This window comes from Mesoplodon bidens (assembly GCF_964165515.1).
Source record: "Mesoplodon bidens genome assembly, chromosome: 4".
NCBI lineage: Eukaryota > Metazoa > Chordata > Mammalia > Artiodactyla > Ziphiidae > Mesoplodon > Mesoplodon bidens.
The window spans coordinates 99,736,936-99,757,081 of NC_138160.1; the positions used below are offsets into that span (position 1 = coordinate 99,736,936).

Sequence of the window (20,146 nt, forward strand, 5' to 3'; positions counted from 1 at the left end):
TTTTGATGTGATGGTAAATGGGATTGTTTCCTTAATTTCTCTTTCTGATATTTTGTTGTCAGTGTATAGAAATGCAACAAATTTCAGTGTATTTGTTTTGTGTCCAGCAACTTTACCAAATTCATTGATGAGCTCTAGTAGTTTTCTGGTAGTGTTTTTAGGATGTTCTACAGATAGCATCATCCCATCTGCAAACAGCGACAGTTTTACTTCTTCTTTTCCAATTTGGATTCCTTTTATTTCTTTTTCTTCTCTGATTGCTGTGGCTTGGACTTCCAAAACTATGTTCAATATAAGTGGTGAGAATGGTCATACTTATCTTCTTCCTGATCTTAGAGGAAATGCTTTCAGCTTTTCACCATTGAGTATGATGTTAGCTGTGGGTTTGTCATATATGATCTTTATTATGTTGAGGTATGTTCCCTTTTTTCTCCCTTTCAGAAGTGTTTTTATCATGAATGGATGTTGAATTTTATCGAAAGATTTTTCTGCTTTTATGCTTTTCTGAGATGATCATATGGTTTTTATTCTCCAGTTTGTTAATGTGTTATATCACATTGATTGATTTGAGGATATTGAAAAATCCTTGCATCCCTGGAATAAATCCCACTTGATCATAGTTTATGATTGACAGTTTTTTTTTAACCCTCCTTTTTTATTTTTATTTATTTATTTTTATTTATTTTTTGATTGACAGTTTTATATCCAACTGAATTATCATTTAATACTGAGGGTGAAATGAAGATATTTTCAAGTAAAATAGTAAGAGTTTATCAACAGTAATCCCTGTTGGTGCTGCATTGTGTTCCCTCAAAATTCTTTTTTTTTTTTTTTTTTTTTTTTTTTTTTTTTAAAAACCATACATCCTTTTTATTGTTAAGTCATAAAGAGGTATCAAAATTAAAAGCAAAAATTACAGGGTAAGACTTAACAGAACTACTAGGAGCATCAAAGGAAGTGAAAACGGGACTAGGCGCAGGGCAATGTGAATTAATGAACATGGGAAGGACAAGGATGGGGACAACAGTGAGCATGTGCTGAAGATACTAGGGGAGAGGATCTGGTGAAAATTTTGATCTTAGACAAGCGCCTAGGTAAAGAAATAATGGGACAAGATTTCTAAACCCCACTATGTGCTTAAGAGTCATCCTCGCCATTGGCGCTGTCTCTGTCATCCTCTCCTTCCTCAGCCTCTTTTTCATCATCCTTGATCAACTCCAGCTGGTCATCCCCCCGATCTTCATTATCATCATCATCCAGTAGGTCCCCCTCCTCAGCAGAGTCATCTGCACCCCCCTCAGACTCCATCTTCACATTAGTCTCCTCTTTCTTCAGGGAGCTGCTGCTCTGCTCCTCTTCTGACTTATCATTCTTCATCTCTACTCCTTGTTTGCTCTGTTCCTTTTCGATTTTTTCCAGGTTTTCCAGTAGAGAATCCACTTTTTGTTTTATCTGAGTCAACTCCTTCTTAATGGCCTGAAGGTCATCTCCTTTCAACTTTCCAGACTTAGAAGATCCCCGCTGTCCACTCTTAGAATTGAAGCCACTTTTGCCCCTTCGTGAGGTGTTTCCTGATACACGCTGGCGTTTTGAGGGCACTACAGCCCGAGCAATAGGAGGAGGAGGAGGAACACGTGCTGGGTAACTGTACATCCTGTCATAATAATCCCGTTGAAAGTCATAGTCCAAGTCAAAAGAGGAGCCGTACATCTCCGCTGCAGATCGTTTCACACCTGCTTTTCCTCGGTTCACTTTTGGCTCTGCGGCCAGATTAATATCTAAAACCTGGCCAGCAATCATTCTGCCATCCTCTCCTGCCACAGCAGCCCGGGCATTTCTCTCATTAACATACTGAACGAAGGCAAAACCCTTATGAACAGAGCAACCCACGATTTTGCCATATTTCGAGAAGATTGCCTCCACATCAGATTTCTTGACCACAAGAGTATTGAGATTCCCAATGAATACACGGGAGTTCATGGAGCGAGGATCCGTCTTGTTGGTAACATTGCTGGCCATTGTCTTTGATGGTAAGGTGCCTCACAAAGCTGAAAAATGTAGCTGAAGATCAAAAAAATCTCACTCAAGCAAGTTCCACTAACTTATATATTTCAAGTGATTTGTAACCAGGAGGGGGAAGGGAGAAGAGATTCGATTCTGAATCTCCTACTCCCGAGTTCTACGCGGAGAAGCCGACTGCTGCTCGAGGTCCGCAACACAGCCGCAACCGCTCAGCCTTCGCCTCTTCACAAAATCCCCTCAAAATTCTTATGTTGAAACCCTGACCCCTAGGACCAGAAAATGTGAGTGTATTTAGAGATAGGGCCTTTAAAATGAAGATTAAGTTAAAATGAGGCTGTTAGAGTGGGCCCTAATCCAATCTAACTGGTGTCATGTAAGAAGAGGAAATTTGGACATACAAAGGGACACCAGGGTATCTGCTGCAAGAAAAGACCATGTGAAGACACAGTGAAAGGCAGCCATCTGCAGACATTAGGAGAGGCCTCAAAAGAAACCAAACCAATCAACACCTTGATCTTAAACTTCCAACCTCTCCAACTGTGAGAAAATAAATTTCAGTTTTTTAAGCCACTAATCTGTGGTATTTGTTATGGCAGCCCTAGCAAGCTAATGAAGATTCTTTTAAGAAGTACTAATACTTTAACTCCTAAATATTTTCAAATCGCAGCACACATATAAAATATTCCTGAAGTATTCTGACAGAAGTACACAGGGGTTGGGGCACTGACCCTCTGTGAAGTTGAAAGTCCTCATATAATTTATAGTTGGTCCTTCATATCCATGGTGCCACACCATGGATTCAACCAACCTCAGATCTTGTAGTACTGTAGCATTTACTGTTGAAAAAAAATTCACCCATAAGTGGTCCTGCACAGTTCAAACTCATGTTGTTCAAGGGTCAACTCTAGGTAAGAATGGTCACAGGCCATAGATCAGCCAGGGGGTTCTAGCCATTCTGTTCTCCACAGCCACACTAAAGGTTGAGGATATCAATATTTCATACACATCTGTAACCCTTTCATGACACCTCATCTGGGAAGCTCTTTTCTAAAGGATAAACTTCAGGAAGAAGTAAAATTATCTCATAAGAAATGTCCGACATTCACGGAGGAAGTTTCTTTCTATATATCAACTGAACCCCAGGCAGAGTTTCAGGATGGCTATTAAAAAAAATTTTTTTTTTAAACAGAAGGACACTAACTGATGACTTCTCAGTGAGCTGAGCCCCAATCTCCTTTATCACCTTTACCTTCCAGGTATATTTTCCTGCTTCTGCACTTGGATTCCAGTAAGTTGTGAGGATAGATCTGTGAGTATAGCCCCATTCTCTGCTTTGGGTTTCTCTCTGGAAATACAAAGGTTTTTGTTTGATCCTAGCTTTATAATTCTCTTTTTGCATTTTATTTATCATCACTATGTCTTTTTTAATTTATTATTTTTAAAATTTATTTTATTTTTGGCTGCGTTGGGTCTTCGTTGCTGCATGTGGACTTTCTCTAGTTGCGGCGAGTGGGGGCTACTCTTTGTTGCAATGCATGGGCTTCTCACTGTGGTGGCTTCTCTTGTTGTGGAACATGGGCTCTAGGTGCCGGGGCTTCAGTAGTTTTGGCACGTGGGCTCTAGAGCACAGGATCAGTAGTTGTGGCTCGCAGACTCTAGAGCACAGGATCAGTAGTTGTGGCGCACGGGCCTAGTTGCTCCACATCCTGTGGGATCTTCCTGGACCAGGGCTTGAACCCATGTCCCCTGCATTGGCATGCAGATTCTTAACCACTGTGCCACTAGGGAAGCCCATATCATCACTATGTCTTTTGGACAGAGATAGTATATTGAGAGTGTGAACAAATGGAGACTTAATCAGAAACCAAACATAGCCATTATTCAAAAAGTTTCAGATTCCTCTTTGCCTAAGATATTGACTTATGAGACACCACATGAGGATTCATATGTTCAATTCAGTTGTGTAAAAGTGCATGACAATACCCAAAATGAAATTTCACGCTTGAAAATTGGACACCGCTGAAGCTATTTAGTAACTATTTAGAAAGCATTATTTTCACCTTGGAAAATAAACATTAAAGTTTATTTTTTCTAGTAAAATTATGTTTCCAAAAATGTTACTAGTTTATCTTAGTATAAACTAGTTGTTCTCATTCAGGGGTTATCCCCACCCCACCCCAACTGAGGACATTTGGCAATGTCTGGAGGCAATTTTGATTTTTGTGACTTGGGGGGGATGATACTGGCATCTAGTGGGTACAGGTCAGGGATGTTTCTAGACATCTTACAATGCACTGAACAACCCCACATAACAAAAAAATTATTGACCCCAAATTTCAATAGTGTCAAAATTGAGAAAACCTACATCATTTGAGTGTACTCACCATCCAAAAGCAAAAATCATTTAGGAGCACCTGTTGACATTTTTTTGTCCCCTGAGATTCTGTTACCAAGGCTGTTGCCCCAGAATCATACCCCTGCCCCTCCCTCGAATGGAAACCAGTTGTTCTTATCTAAGTTCAGGAGGAAGCTGCAAAGAGAAAAAACAAGGACTGGTTAGAACAACTAGACCCAAGATGACAGAAGATTTGACTTCCAGTAGACCTTGATCCTCATTATGCGCTCATTGTAATACATTAGCATGCTAAAGGGCCCATCCACCAGCACCATGACAGGTGACGATCACCTTGACAACAACTGGAAAAGCCCATACAAGGACTGAAAAAGAGTGTTGCATCAGTTCTGTGTCCAAACCACAACACTGTTCTCAGATAAGACGTGAGTATGCCTCCCACTCTTTCCAATTCCCTCCCTTTTACCTCGGCCGTCCTAAACATATGGTGTCTCTGTCCCAATTGGGTTGTGAAGTTGATTTGTGAACTAAATTTGCGCTTCTCCATTGTTTGGCCATTAATTGAAGCTTGTGCTGTTCCAGTCTCAGCATAGGTTTCATTATTGGCTGTGCGAATCTGAGCGGAAAAAGAACCTCCCTGGGTGTCGGCGCCTGGCTAGGACTTTAGTGAGGGTCCAGTTGACCAGTTTGGTAACAGTTCCATTTGGGAGGTCAGCCTGGGGGCCCAGGACTCTTCATTTTTTCCAGATGGTTTCCATCCAAGAGGTCCAAGGATTACATTCTAAGAAATCTTTTTTACCCCTTGCTATTTCTGAAAGCTACTTAAGGATAGGGGCTGCATCCTCGCCTAAATCCAGAAAACCCTTGTTGAGTGAATGACAAAACGATGGATGAAAGTATGAATGAAGTTAGGGGAGTCAATCATTTTACTGCACAGGTCCCAGCAGCTCCTATTACTTCCGGCCGCAGAACTGGCCCCTTCAAGCCAAGCCTCTTGGGCAGGCTCTCGCTGCGACTGGAGGCATGCTGGACTACATTTCCCAGAGTTCCAAGGGATCGCTGCGCAGGCGCACTTGGAAAACTAGGCGTCTCTCTCCTCCTCAGAAGCTGGGTGGTCATTGCCGTCCCGCTCCAACCTTTCCTCGTGTCCTTCTTGTCCCGCAGTCTGAACTACAGTAGTTCTGCTAGTGTATGTGTGTCGCTGCAGGCTGGACTTATGGCCTCGCCGTTGAGGTTCGACGGGCGGGTGGTACTGGTCACCGGCGCGGGGGGAGGTGAGTACGCGAAGGCTAGAAGGCCGGCGTCCTCCAGCTCGCTCTCGTGCTGGGAGTCCCACTTTTTGGTCTGTGATCCGCACGCAGCTGTAGCTGCGACCTCAGCATCTGGGCTGCGGGCAGCGGTGGCGGGGCGGCTTGGGGAGCGAGCGTCTGGACTCGGTAGGGTTGAGGGTGGGAGGACGGACGACGATTGTTCTCCGGGCGCCTAATCGGCTGAGGACGGAGAGGCGGGGCTGGCCAGCCTTGAGTGGGGAGCCAGAAACTCCTGGTGCAGCCCTCTTCTCCACGCCCCCAACCCTGTGGGAGCTTCTCAAGGCTTCAGGTCTTGAGAGGAGAGAGGCCGGGCTCGGCTGCGGGTTGCAAAACTAGGTAAAATTCATCCCGACGCCCGTCTGTGCGTATCGATTGCGACTCTTCCTGTTAATAGACTCCCTAGGCCTCTGTCAAGTGTTTTAAACGTGGCGGAAAAGCCGTCTGGGGGCTGGAATCACCCCCGCAGGAGTAGAAATGTCAGCCCCTTGCCTTTGAAAAGTCAGTCATCTTTCCCTCTGTCGGATGATTTTAAGTTCTTGAGAGGGCCTTCTTTAAAAAAAGGCATCTGATAAGAGTCCTCCGTTTTGGACTTTGTGTGTTTATCAAGCGGATTGCAAACTCCAATGCCTGCAGGACTCAGGCAGGCGATAGAGGAATAAAATGAGAGTGGGGTGGGGGCAGCAGGAACTCGAGAGCAGAGGCCTTTCTGAAGTGGGCCAGATCTTCCTGTATTTCAGAAGCCAAGTGGAGATTGGTTATGTGAAATAACCCTATTTTTATTTCTATTTATTTATTTATTTATGGCTGCATCAGGTCTTTGTTGCGGTGCGCGGGCCTCTCACTGAGGTGGCTTGTCTTGTCCCAGAGCCGGGCTTTAGGCGCGCAGGCTTAGTTGCTCCACGACATGTGGAATCTTCCCGGACCAGGGCTCGAACCCGTGTCCCCTGCATTGGCAGGCGGATTCTTAACCACTGCACCACCAGGGAAGTCCCAAAATAACCCTATTTTTAAAGGACAAAATTTAAGACAAACCACTCATACCCACACGGATGCTTTGCAGTGAGGTTTTACCCTATTTCCCACCTGTCCATGATCTCTGTAATCTCCAAGTGCAGGGATCTTGACCTTATGGGCCTTTGATTACCCACTGGTAGTGCCTTATACCTAGAATGGACCTAATGCAGAATTAATTTGAATTATATATTAAAAGTCACAAACAGTGGAATTCTGACAGTTAATTCAGTGGAATTCTGACAGTTAATTCATACATATTTTCACGTCTCCATTTATAAAATGGATTCGCATGCTTCCTTTCAGAAAATATCTTTAGTTTTAATTGGTGGCCAAATGTTTTATATCCATAGCTATATTTATTCTAAAATGATTATGTTTTTGGGAAAACATTTTGTTTACACTTTGCTGTTGATGGAAATAATTAAGTAATGAACTCATGTTTTAAACCTCTTTTGACAGTGAGTGATTCACAGTATGAAATACATTTTATACCAGGACCTGGTATACACACACACACTATATTTGAAACAAGCTCATGACACGGTACATAGTAAATGCAGTGCACTTTGAACTTTTCTATTCTGTTTCATTAAGTAAATGCAGATTACAACCCACTAAATGGATTTTGTGAAGTATTAATGGATTGTGACTAGACAGTTCTGAATTTAGCACCTCCTGTTCATGAACTGATTCATATTTTAAAGAGCCTGGATTATGATACAATTACTAGCCATTAGGTTTGAATACTGATCTGGGGCAGATATAATTTTGTGGTAAAGTTGAGACTGTCATTAGGTCTACACTGGGCCATCATTATGAAAGAGAGATTGAGATCTAATTCCAGTCCTATCATGAAGACTGTTGTCCTTGAGGTCTTGGGGTTCTCATTTAAGGATACATATCTGTAGAATATGTACACTGCTAAACATCCCAGGAGGGTGTTCGTGAATGCCTGCCAGGCCTGTGTCTGGGAATTAGTCTGACTCCAACCCATGCATGTTCTAGAGATGAATAGAAATATCTTTGCACTATTCAGGTGCTGTTGTTTAGCTTGGAATATTGAATAGTTTAATGGGAGACCTGGAAGGAGAGGTTTAGAATTGTCTAGGATTAAGGTAAACAATTTTGCCATGATGGGTGGTATAATGGGAATTCGTATTTATTAGCTGATTATAGTAGTTGCTGGGGATGTAGTTGTGAGAGTGGTGGAGGTGGGCCATGGAAGAAGAGAGTCTGGCCATTGTGAATTTGAGATGGTTATAAAATAGCAAGCTGTAGATCTGGAGGTAGTGAGAAGTGTGTGAGTAGTTGGAGATTCTGGAGTCAGGAGAGGTTTCGAAGTCATTTGACTTCCTTTGATTGGTAGAGCTAGAAGGTGAAATAGTCCAGGAAGCTAATCTCAGAGGCTCTGTCAACTTGAAGCAGAGAGAAGTCTAACCCACTGAAGAGAGCACTGAACAAGCGCCGTGAGAAAAGAATCAACTGATATTTGACAATGCTAAAGAAGTTAAGGTCAGAAGAGAAATGGGGAAGAGAGGACAGTTGACAATGAACTTAGGTGTGGGAGAAAGTTAAGACAGGATTTAAAAGAGGATTAAGAGAAAATAGAGGCTCTTGGCTTTAACTTTTTGTGCGTTTTGACTGTAAAGATGTGCTGGGCATTGTGGGAAATGTAAAAGAATGACATAATCTCAACCTACAAGGACCTTCTAGTTTAGTTGGGGAGACAGACTAAGACACATAAAGTATTTAAATAATGTTTATGTAAGCACAGATATAAAAACATAGGAGGACACTTAACAAACCTGTTAATGGACGAGTGGTGTTACAGGGAAACAGGGAGAAGAATGTCACTTTTAACTTTATATATACAGATTTGTGTACAGTTTGCATGGGCCTTTATGGTAAAAGTAGATTACTTACATATCTTTTCAGAGAATTGTATAGCTTGGTTTTGAGATAATTCTCTGATTAACTTAGATCAATCTGTACTAGAGACATACCCCATTCCTTTTATCTGATGATTTTCTACTTTGTTACCATTTTTTTTTTTTTTTGCGTTCTGGTTATGAGTATTTGTTTTCTCTGAAAATCTCAAGTTTAGAGCAAGTGCTTCAGCCTAGATCTGATAAAATATGAGGAGACTTGAGTTATTATATTGGGTGGGTTCTCTCTCATCCATTCAGAGTGGATTAAATTTAAAAAGAAATTATTTGGTGATCTTTTAGTTTTGGAAAACTTTATAGTTTGGGTTCTTTTTAGAAGAGCCTGATAATTTAGCCATCTCAATATTTGTTTACTTGTTTATCAATTCAAATTAAATTTAAACTACCAATTAAATTTATCAATTACATTTCAAAAAACATGTGCATGTTAAAATGATTTAAACAATACAGAAGTAAGCTTTCCACCCCTTGTTGCTAGTTACACAATTCTGTTCCCCAGAGGTAACCACTAATTGCCAGTCTCTTATATAGTCTTCCTGAGATGTTCTCTGCCTATAAAATTTATATGGGCATGTATCCATTTTTGGATGTATAAATTTACACCTCATACCTTTGAGTCTGAATTAAATATTTCCTGTGTTTGGTGATTATGTAGTCAAGGTTCAGAGCAGGATATAGAAACCACTAGATATTTGAAACAGGAAAGGACTTAATTTAGGCAGTTGGGTTTTAGGCAGTTCCTCTTGGAATTCCTTATGGAACAGTATAAAACTGGTCCATTAGTGGAGCCACTACCTCTGAGGCTACCATTGAAAATAGCCCCTGGCCCCAGGGATTTAGAGAATGGAAGCTGCCATCCAGAAATTAGGGAGCTAGATCTAGAAGCTGCCACTATATCTGCTTAATACCTAGGAATCCTCAAGAAATCAGCTTCTTAACCAACAGTAACATCCAAGAGTCACAGTAAGGTGGCTGGCTTCTGCTTCATTTTCTCCTTCCACATTTCATGCAAATGCGTTTAATGGTGTAACCCAGTTCACATCTAGCATCCATCCTAGAAGCTAGGTAGAATGATAGGAAATGGTAGGTAGAACAGGTGGAAAATACAGTTTTAAGCTTTCCAACCCCTGAAAGTAGAAGTAGGTGAAGTAGAGGCTGAGAGTACCAATGAAGGCTCTACCCTTGTAATGTAATTAATTGTTCACCAGTTACTTTGCAATAGGGATTGAGTTGAGTGGACCAGAAAAATTATGCTAACATTTGCTCAACCTTCTGATTTTTTTCTTTTTTTTTTCAATAGGATTGGGCCGAGCCTATGCCCTGGCTTTTGCAGAAAGAGGTGCATCAGTTGTTGGTAAGTTGATATATTTTTCTTTTCATTCAGTAGCTAGGAACTAAAATACAGTCTTCACAAGCCTTTGTATTCACATCAAATAATTTGTCAAGGTCAAATTCATCACTAATTTTTTCTTCTGCCAACAAAATTTTTTTCCCCATTGAGGCTAACTTTGTAACTTACTTTTTAAAGTAAACTAGTTTCATAGAACTTGCAAATTAATAGAACTGAGAAAGATGAGCCGACATTCATTATATAAAAGGAAATTCTTGAATTTGGTATATTGTGGGCTGTAATTTTTCGATGTAGAAGACTGGTGCAAGATGAATCCTTGTAAGTGTAAATATATTGATAAGGTAAGAAATAAGTGCATTTTCGTAACTAAATGTTTGGAGTCGGGGAATCCAAAGTATTTTTTTTTAAATCTCTTTTGTAAAAATTTTTCAAATGGAAGCTTTTATAACAGTTAAAATTTTTTTTAATTAAAAGGGCACTTGCATGAGTTTTATTATGGGGGGATCAGTTGGAAGATGGTGTATTGAGGAGTACACCAAAAGTGGGAGGTTTTAGTAATCTCAGTGGTTTGCCTGATGTACTTGGCAGTTGGTATGGACATAGGAGTGGATTTGTGTACAGCCAAGTCTTTGTGGGGAATATCTAAATGAGTGCCGGGTAGGTACGTAGGGCAGATGTATGGCCCAGTATTTATTAATATCTTTCCTGGGCTAAAATTGTTGGCCCACATTGACCTCCCAATCCCAGTTTTCCTACATCTTATCAGGGAATACAGAGAGACAAACTTCTCCCAATTTGTTTACAGAGATGTGTAATAAAAGACTGAACAAGCAGCCAGGTTTTCTAACCAAAGAACACCTAAACAGGATATTGAATATACTTTTCTTCCTCAGCATAGATCTTTTTTTTTTTTCATTCATGAGATATTTATTAAAATAACACATTTAGGGAAAAAAATCAATACAATTATATACATCATTACTGAAAACTGTATACCATCATACAAAAAAGGATTTTATTTTGGGAAATCAATTCCTAATTTATGGTAAATTTTACTTTCAGAAATAAAACCACAAAACAACACAATCTAATTCAGTCTTAAAAGCTGGCATGCTGAGCAAGGAATGTTCTTATTCCTTGTAGGAGCTCTTTCTTTACACCGTCAGGTACCAGGGCTCTGCCTTTTGGTGTGATTTCAGCCACCAAGTCATCAACAGTAACGTGTTCTAGTCCTTTTTCTTTAATTACCTTTACAGTGTGCCTTCAACTGATCCTTCTAGCCACATTCAGTTAATTTAGCTCTCAGCAACTCTTTGAGGCATTCTCTTTCTCCAGTTTCTATCAACTTTTGGTTAATTGCTGCTCTCATCTGTGCATCTTTGTTCATCTTGCTAACCACACTCTTTGGCTGCCCGGACCTAGCATATATCTTTATGGAAGGGACACAGAGACTTTGGATGTTCCTTGTTTAAGATCATAGCCACTGTCTGTTAATCCAGTCTACTTCTTGGGGCAGAGACAAATTTTGATATTGTGGTATTTGGTCAGGGGGTGTATAGTTCAGGCCTTTTTTTCCGGATTTTCCCCAAAATATTTCATGTCAGGGCCTAAAGGCACATGTTGTAACTTTTTTTTTTCTTTAAAAAAAAAATTGCTATTTATTTATTAATACTTACAACTTTTTATTTATTTACATCTTTTCCACTCAGTTCCGTAAGTGCAAGTATCTCATTTTATCTTTTGTATCTCCCGAGGGACCTAGAATATTGCCTTTTGTAAAGAAGGGACTTTGTTCATTCGTTCCTTTATTGTTTGATGTAGCCCTTTTTGGGGGGTGGGGTGGGCTGGGGAGTGGTTGGTGTGTCTTTGAGATTGGTTGAATAAAGTTCTGCTGTTTTTGTTGTGACTAAGTTATAATCTTAGTTTATAAACTTGTTTTGTAAAACCTTTTGCAGCAATATGTGTTTATGTGGATCAGTTTTCCTGTATTTATTTATTACCTTTGAATTTGTTGAACTCAGATTGGAGTTTTTCAGTTCTAAGAAAAAGGTAAACAGGGACAATGTATCTGTTTATTTTGTCATTGCCTCAGGGATGGTATTGCAGCAAGTGCCTGTGAAAGTCCAAAAAGGCAGAAAATTAGTTTTTTGGGAAAAATATTTGCCAAACTTGGCTGGAGAGCCAGATTTATTTTAGTTTAGTTTATGTGAAAATGTAGAACTTTTCACTGATATTTTCTACCACTTTTTAGCCTGTGACCTAGCTGTGAACTTTCTAGGCTACCAATGGGTTTTGTTCTTCCCTAACCACCACTTCCCTCTGCTTTAACTTTTTTAAAACACAGATGCCCTGAGTCCAGGTTTTATCATGTGCACTAACATTTCTCCTGTGTTAATTTTGTTCTGCTCAGCATATTTTTACCTGAGTAAGCAAAAAATAGTAAAGAGGAGTAAGCAAACCTAGGACTTATGACATCAGAGTATCTTGTTTGTGGCAAAAGTACTAATCAGTTAATCCTATGACTAGCTCAGAGGCCAGTAAAAGTAAGACCTTAAGAAATGGAGTACCTTGTTTCTCATATAAGTCAATTTTTGCTAGGTTATGCTGAGTTAACAGACAAATCTCAATGGTTTATAATAATAAAGGATAATTTCAGGATTTCCCTGGTGGTGCAGAGGTTAAGAATCCACCTGCCAATGCAGGGGTCACAGGTTCGAGGCCTGTTCTGGGAAGATCCCACATGTCGCGGAGCAACTGAGCCTGTGCACCACAACTACTGAGCCTATGCTCTAGAGCCCATGAGCCACAACTACTGAGCCCATGTGCCGCAACTACTGAAGCCCGCGTGCCTAGAGCCCGTGCTCCGCAACAAGAGAAGCCACTGCAACGAGAAGCCCATGCACCGCAACGAAGAGTAGCCCCCGCTTGCCGCAACTAGAGAAAGCCCATGCACAGGAAGGAAGACCCAACACAGCCAAAAATAAAAATAAATAAATAAAATAAATTTATTTTTTAAAAAAAGGGTAATTTCATACCTACCTGACCTTTCAGCTTCTGGTCAGCTGTGTCTCTGCCTTATCTGTCTTACTAATTTCAGGATCCCAGCTGAAGGAGCAACTTTCATCATGGCTGTTCTTCCGGCAGAGGGCAAATAAAAATGGATCCCCTTGGTGTCTCATAAAGCTTCTGTTTAGTAGTGGCACGTCACTTCTACTCACCTTTCATTGGCCAAAGGAAATCACCTGGCCAAGCGCAAAGTTAAGGGTATCACTTAAGATATTCTCTTCATGTAAATATGATTGCTATGTTTTATATTCCATAATATAAAGCATTATGAGAGATTTAAATCTGGGTATAAGAACTGCTAAGCCTTTGGCTGATAATTACAGCAAGGGACATTTGGTTTCGTACACATTACATCTTTCAAAAAATGTTCGCACATATCTGAAGGAAATGTTGGGAATGGAATAGGTTTGAGGTTTCCTCAGTAGGTGAGCTGTATCGAGTTCTCTGAATATTAAGTTTTGTCTTGAGGGCATGAACACAAAGAAGATCGAAGTGTTCCAGCAAGGAGAACCTCTTTTTGGACAGTAAGAAAGGCAGAATGCTTTCTATTCTTGAACTGGAGGAGTAGCACTTTTGGGTAACTGAAACTGCAATCTGTTGAAGTAAGATCAACATGATTTCTTCTCTGTACTGCAGTTGCATAATAACTGGTAAAGATGAGTTACAAGTTCCTGTGGTCTGATGCCAGAGCCTGTGTTTTTAACTGCTGGGTGATCCTGACAGCCAGAAGGTGAACTGCAGTGGGGAAAGTGAATTGTCTTTGAAGTTAGGTCAGGCTATAAGTCCTGTTTCTGCTGTCTAATTACATGACCTCTCTGAATATTAGTAACCACCTTACCTAATAATAACTTCCAGGATTGTGATGGGGATTAAATGACATCAAGAATTAAAACCTTTTGTAAAGGCGGTAAAAAGCCAATAATAGTGACTGCCTACCGTGTGCTGGGCACTGTGCTCAAGATTATGTCAAAGTGAGCTTAGGGGGCATCCCAGGCTGGACTGAAGTCATCTAGGGGAATAAAGTGAGAGATGAGAGATCACAGGAGGTCAGGTCATGTAGGACCATTTAGTTCAGAGTGAGGACTGGCTTTTACCCTGATGGAGATGGGAAGCCATTGGAGAGTGTGGAGGAGCAACATGACCTCATTTAAGGTTTAAATGGCTCATTCTGAGTGCTGTGTGAGGAATAGGTTCTGGGGAGCAAGAGTGGAAGTGGAGAAGTATGTTGGGCATATTGGGGTTTATTCTATTAACTCTTCTTGTCCACACTTGTAATTTTTCATTAAAAAAAAGAAGTGGAAACAGAGATCTGTCAAGTTATCTCAATAATCTACATAAGAGATGGGGGTGATTCAGACAGGTGGTAGGGATAGAGGTGGTGCAAAGAAGTTAAATTCTGGAAATATTTTGAAGGTAGGTATGGCAGGGTTTGCTTATTTGCTGATGTGGGTTGAAAGGGAAAGAGAAGGATAAAGTGGTGGTTTACCGAGATAGGAAAGACTGGAGGAGGGCCGGATTCGCAGAGAGGGGACATTGCCAGTAGACTTTCAGATGGGAATATAGTAGGTAGGCAGTGGGATATAGGCCTCTGTAGTTGGGGGGACAGGTTGAAGCTATATAGATCTATTTTCAGTTTCTAGGTGGTATTCAAAGCCGGGAGACTGGATTAGATTACCCGGGTGGTGAGTGCAGATAAACAGGAGATGGGGTCCCAGGACTGAACTCTGGAGGGGACTCAGTCTCTCATTTTCAGTTTCTTCTCCCTTTAAGGAGACCTTTGATGCCTTCTTGTTGTTGAGACAGATTAAGTCCCTTAAATTAAAGGGACCTAATTTAAGACGTTGCTTTCTAAACTATCACAACATTTTGGAGGCCTTCAAATATTTAGATACATTTATGGCCATTCTGGAAAAGCATCTGATGAACTAGGGTGATTGTGTCTTTCTACCAAACAGTGAAAATAGTATGGCAGCTCTGTGTTTTCTGCCTTTTCTTTGGCTGTCAAGAAGCTTAAGGGTAAACCTGACACTGTCCCCAAATAGAGTAACTACCATTAGCATATGCTTTGAGTAGGCTTCTCTTTCTCTGATGTAACGTTTTCTTAATTTTTCCATTTTTTAATAGCCCTTGCACATTTAAGACACCTTAAATACTTTTTGGTAGCAGTCAGGACATGAACAGAATACAGGAAGAAATCCCCATTGGGCCCACAGCTCTAAAATCAATGAAATGATTCTTAATGCTATTGTTTGCTATTGGAAACTTTATCAAAATAGGAGGAAAGGCATCAAGCATAGAAAACAGAAATGTCTGGAAGAACATCCAAGAGATGGTTAATAGCAGTTACCTCTGGGGTAAGACAAGGATTAAAAAGACTTTTTGAATCTGCAGGGTTTGAATTTCTTGAAAGCATTAAAAAAAAAAAAGTAAATAACCTCTCCAAAAAATAAGTACACTTGTAGTATAATATTGTCCGTGTCATCTTTTTATATGCTTCTCAGATTACTCATTGTAAAGGATGTCACTCACAGAATCAATACATATAAAAGTTATTTTGATTTTGTAGATTTGGAAGCACCATTTTACTTTGGAAATGAGTCATTTATAGATATGTCATTGGTAGTGGATATGACTCAGCTGGTGTCAAACCCTTGGATTGAATAAACATATGAACACGAATATGTGTAAGCACAGTTATAAAGCACTCTTCAAATACAAAGCATAATAACATTATTACTCTTGATAATTAAGTGGCAAGTTAGAAACTGCCAAATAAGCAATTTCCCGCACTGAGCTACAGCAAAAAGGACGAACTACTTATAGTAAAGTGAGGGCAGACTTTAAGGGATCTTGAAAGTTAGGCAGTGAATAATAGGGTTCCACTGCAGATTTTGAGCAAGGGGATGACGTAGTATAAAGGCTGCCTTTGGGCCATTACCCAGCAACAGTCTGCTGATTGCCTGGAACGATTAAGATTGGAGGCAGAAGACCACCGGGAAGGCAACTGTAGTAATCTGGGCATGAAATTATAGAATAGGAAAGAAATGGCAGTAAACGATTCCTCGAAAGAACTGGAAACTCCTCAGTGTACAAACTATCTACCTTGCGAGCTCAAAGCACCTAGCACAGTGCTGGATACAGAGTGGGAACAGAGTGAACATTTGAAGAATCATAATGAAGTTGATGTCAAGCCTTGAAGGCTAGTGACGTGCTGTTCAGAAATGGGAGAAAGGAAAGAGTACCTGGGAAAAAACTCACCCAGCAAAGTGATGTTGAGAAGGTGGGACAGTTTGAGGAAGATGATAATCAGTTTGATTTGCATTTTTTTTTTCTGTCAAACTAAAAGTGACATATATTCCCTCAGCTGGTTTAGCAGCCCTGATATCAGGAGACCCAAAGCATGTTTCTTGCTCTAGTCTTTGGAGCCAATAGTCAGGGCTGAAGGATAGCAAGAAAGAACAAGAAAACCAACTTCTGAGAGCAAAGTCCTGTACACAAATAGGATTACTAAAGACAAATCCAGATTTCTCAATCTGGTTTATGTAACAAAACACTGAAAAACAATGTATGTAATGCTCATCAAATAATATTAATGCTCCAATGTTACCTCTGTTTCTCTTTCAACATTTCAATAAAGGAACTTATGATTTGCAACACATATGATAAAGAATTAAAATCTTTTATAAGTAAGGGACACGTACACATCTGTAAGAAAGAAAAGCACCCCAAATGAAATGTGATTTAAGCAGGCAAAACAATAAGAAGTATAAATGACCAATAAGCCCATGAAAATAATGTTACCTTACTAGTGCTCAAAGAAATGTAAATTAAAATAATGAACTACAACTTGTAATCATTTAATTGTTATACTGAAAAGAATGATGTCCAGTGTTGGGAGGATATGGGGAAACAGGCATTGTCACAAACATGGTTCTGTTTTCAGGCTTCGATAGCTGATAACTTGGTACTTTGTATTTAGGTATCCATTTACCTATTAATAGAGTACTTTTACAGGCTCCAAGTGTGTTTTAGAATTCTCTGGGTTCTTATATCCCTGCTCTAGTGGTTAGCATATTGCAGGTATTTAGTAAAATCTTGGGGAGGATTTTTAGTAAAAAACCTTATGTATTCTTTAATAGACTATCCAAGTCATTGATTTATTTAAAATGCCAGAAATAGAAAAAAGATTTTACATCTTAAAAAAAACCGAAACTCTTCAGAGCTATAAACTGGATTTTATATGGAGGATTTACAAATATATCACTTTTGGGGATATTTTGATGGTTTTAGCTGAGAAGACTCTGTCCTTAACTATCATAATCTTAACCATTTTTACTCCCTATTTTAAAGCTATTTGTTTGACTGGGGTGGCTGATTTACTGTTCCTTCTATATTCTCCCCAAGCACATGTGATTTTTTTATTTTTAGTGGAAATAATTAGGATAAAAGAAGCTTGTTTACAGCATTAGAGGAGCAGAGTGGTATTGTGGTAGGTCCAGGTTCTAGTCTGAATTTTGCCATTTCATGCAGCCTTGGAGCCTGGACAAGTTTTGGAGCCTGGAACAAGTTACATAACCTTTCCTAAACTTTCCTCTTCTGTGAAAATAGGAACAACTGTTCCTGCCAAACTCCTAAAAAGCTGTATGGAGATCAAATGCAGCAATGTACATAGATGGGTCTTTGAAAATGCAAAGTATATACATACCAGTATAAGGCGGTAATGGTATTTTAAAATATTACCGTGATTAGAATTTTAGTCATATATTTAAGCGGAACAGTGTCACATAGTGTGGATACATTTCTCTTTGTATACAGTCTGTTAACATTGTTGCTGTCCAAGCCCTTCAGTGTGTAACCAGTGCTTTTCTAGTTAAGCCTGTAATCCCTGTGATTTAGCTCTGGTGATAGTGGGATAACTGAGTGGGGTCAGTGTTAAGTTTGTACTCTCTAAGGTAGAGACTTGTCTTGAATAAATCTATTCTGAAACTGTTTCATTGTACATCATTGATCTCAATAATTATTTATCCAGTCTTCAGTTCTTACCTTTGATTGCACTTGGCTGCACTTTGAACAGTTTCCACTTGGGGGTAGTGTTTCATTTCACAATTGAACAAGTCTTTCTTAAGAATGGCCTTTGCCAGTTTGCTCTTGAACTTTCCCTTGCTTAGTTAAAAAGGGTCTTAAAAGACTTAGCAGCATGTTTTAAAATCTTGATTTTTAAAAACTGTTTCCTGTCATTTTAGTAATTGTACAGAAATGAATAATTAATAGGAATTTAGTCTTGAGAATCTTAACACTTTTTTTTTTTAAATCTCTGAGGGATAACGTAAGCCTTTTCCCCATTATTTTGTGTCTTTGCGGCATTTTTTATTTACAGTAAGACTGTTAAGGCTATATTGTTAGAGGGCTTCCCTGGTGGCGTATTGGTTGAGAGTCTGCCTGCCGATGCTGGGAACACAGGTTTGTGCCCCGATCTGGGAAGATCCCACATGCCGCAGAGCGGCTGAGCCCATGAGCCATGGCCTCTGAGCCTGTGCGTCCAGAGCCTGTGCTCCGCAACGGGAGAGGCCACAACAGTGAGAGGCCCGCGTACTGCAAAAAAAAAAAAAAAAAAAAAAAAAAGACTATATTGTTAGAAAAAATATATCCCAGTCCACATTTTGAAAAACTCATTTCCTTTAAGCGTAAAAGCACATTAGGCTAGCTTTGCTTGGTATCATCCCTGTATCTCCCTTTACCACCCAACCCCACTTGCAGCCCTCACCCCAGCCCCCCCAAAAGAGAACCATTCTTGAAAAGAAAAAAAAATCTTGTGGGCTTTCTTTTTTCCCCAGTTATGGTAATTATCAATTTGGTAATATTAAGAGACTTTAAATTTTAGTATATACCTCTATGCCATTTATTAATTAGTAATTTTTAAATTGTTACATTCCACACAGTATGTGCAATAACCCTACAAAAATGATCACTTTGCAATGCAAATTAATTCTTTGTCCCAGGTATTTGTTTTAAATTCTGTTTTTTCCAAGTTATTTGGCATTGATCTATATATCTTTTCATTTGTTTTTGCATGTTATTTTGTAAATAATTAAATTATTGTATAAATTACCTTTGTTATCATATTATTTAGTTATGTTGGCTTTTATAAACTTTATGATGCAATTAGTGCGTTAGTGTAGTTACCACATACTTAACTTTCAGTAGATTATAAACTCTGAGGATAGGCACCATTCTTATACATCTGTAGATTTCTATAGATTTCCTTTCAAATAGTAAATGTGCAATTAATGTTTGTATCCATATAATTGGATATAGGGAGATGTTATGTGGTAAGTGTGGTCAGTTGTTAAACATATAAACTACATATATGGTATAAATTAGTGACTGAACACATATTAGTTGTGTATGTCATTTTTGACCTCTTTCAATAAATTGTTTTTATTTTTTTGGTAGACTATGACACACTGTGTTTTATAAAAATTCATGTGTGCTTCTCCAAGAGTTTAATACTGTGCTTGTTCTTTATCACCATTCCTGTAAACAAAGTCTTTCTTGACATGGAGCAGATATTTCACATTGTGTATTTAACCTTTCTTGTTTCTTTTTTTTTTAAATTATGGTAAGAACATTTAATATGAACATTTAACAAATTTTTAAGTGTACAATACAGTATTATGAACTACAGGCACTATGTTGTATGGCAGATAAGATCTCTAGAACTTATTCATCTTGCATTATTGAAACTTTATGCCCACTGATTAGCAACTCCCCATTTTCTCCTCCCCCTAATCTCTGCAACCACCATTCTACTCTCTGATTCTATGAGTTTGACTATTTTAGGTACTTTGATGTAAGTGGAATCATGCAGCATTTGGCCTTCTGTGACTGGGTTACCATAATATCTGCAAGGCTCATCCATGTTGTTACATATTGCGAAATTTCCTTCTTTTTTTAAAGGCTGAATAATAGTACATTGTATTTATGTACCACATTTTCTTTATCCATTTTTATCTGTCAGTTGATATTTAGATTATTTCTACATCTTGAATAGTGCTGCATTGAACATTTGGAGTGCTGTTATCTC

At 39.3% G+C, this 20,146-nt stretch overlaps 2 protein-coding genes and 1 pseudogene across 7 annotated transcripts in view; 1 reads left to right on the top strand and 2 right to left on the bottom strand.

The window, feature by feature from the left end:
- Positions 1-833: 833 nt before the first annotated feature.
- LOC308616511 (heterogeneous nuclear ribonucleoproteins C1/C2-like) lies at positions 834-2,250 on the bottom strand. The gene is made up of 2 exons (XM_081232758.1): positions 2,128-2,250; positions 834-2,082 (listed from the first exon to the last, which is right to left on the bottom strand). The coding sequence occupies exon 2, from the start codon at positions 2,017-2,019 to the stop codon at positions 1,138-1,140; it is 882 nt and encodes a 293-aa protein (XP_081088884.1). The 5' UTR covers positions 2,020-2,082; positions 2,128-2,250; the 3' UTR covers positions 834-1,137.
- A 3,232-nt stretch (positions 2,251-5,482) lies between these two features.
- HSD17B4 (hydroxysteroid 17-beta dehydrogenase 4) overlaps positions 5,483-20,146 on the top strand; it is a 153,195-nt gene continuing 138,531 nt past the window's right edge. For 4 of the 5 annotated variants that reach the window (XR_014015536.1, XM_081231332.1, XM_081231331.1 and 1 more), the window contains exons 1-2: positions 5,483-5,649; positions 9,946-9,999. Coding sequence is in view for 3 of the 5 variants with exons in the window: in XM_081231332.1 (XP_081087458.1) it covers positions 5,592-5,649; positions 9,946-9,999 (112 nt within the window). In the remaining 2 variants the exon portion in view is untranslated. Of the gene's footprint in view, positions 5,650-8,115; positions 8,212-9,945; positions 10,000-20,146 lie in introns of those variants that run through there. The other variant, XM_081231333.1, reaches the window with a different exon arrangement.
- On the bottom strand, positions 10,898-11,595 carry LOC308616750 (transcription and mRNA export factor ENY2-like; annotated as a pseudogene). Its single transcript has one exon. The product of its transcript is annotated as a transcription and mRNA export factor ENY2-like (transcript).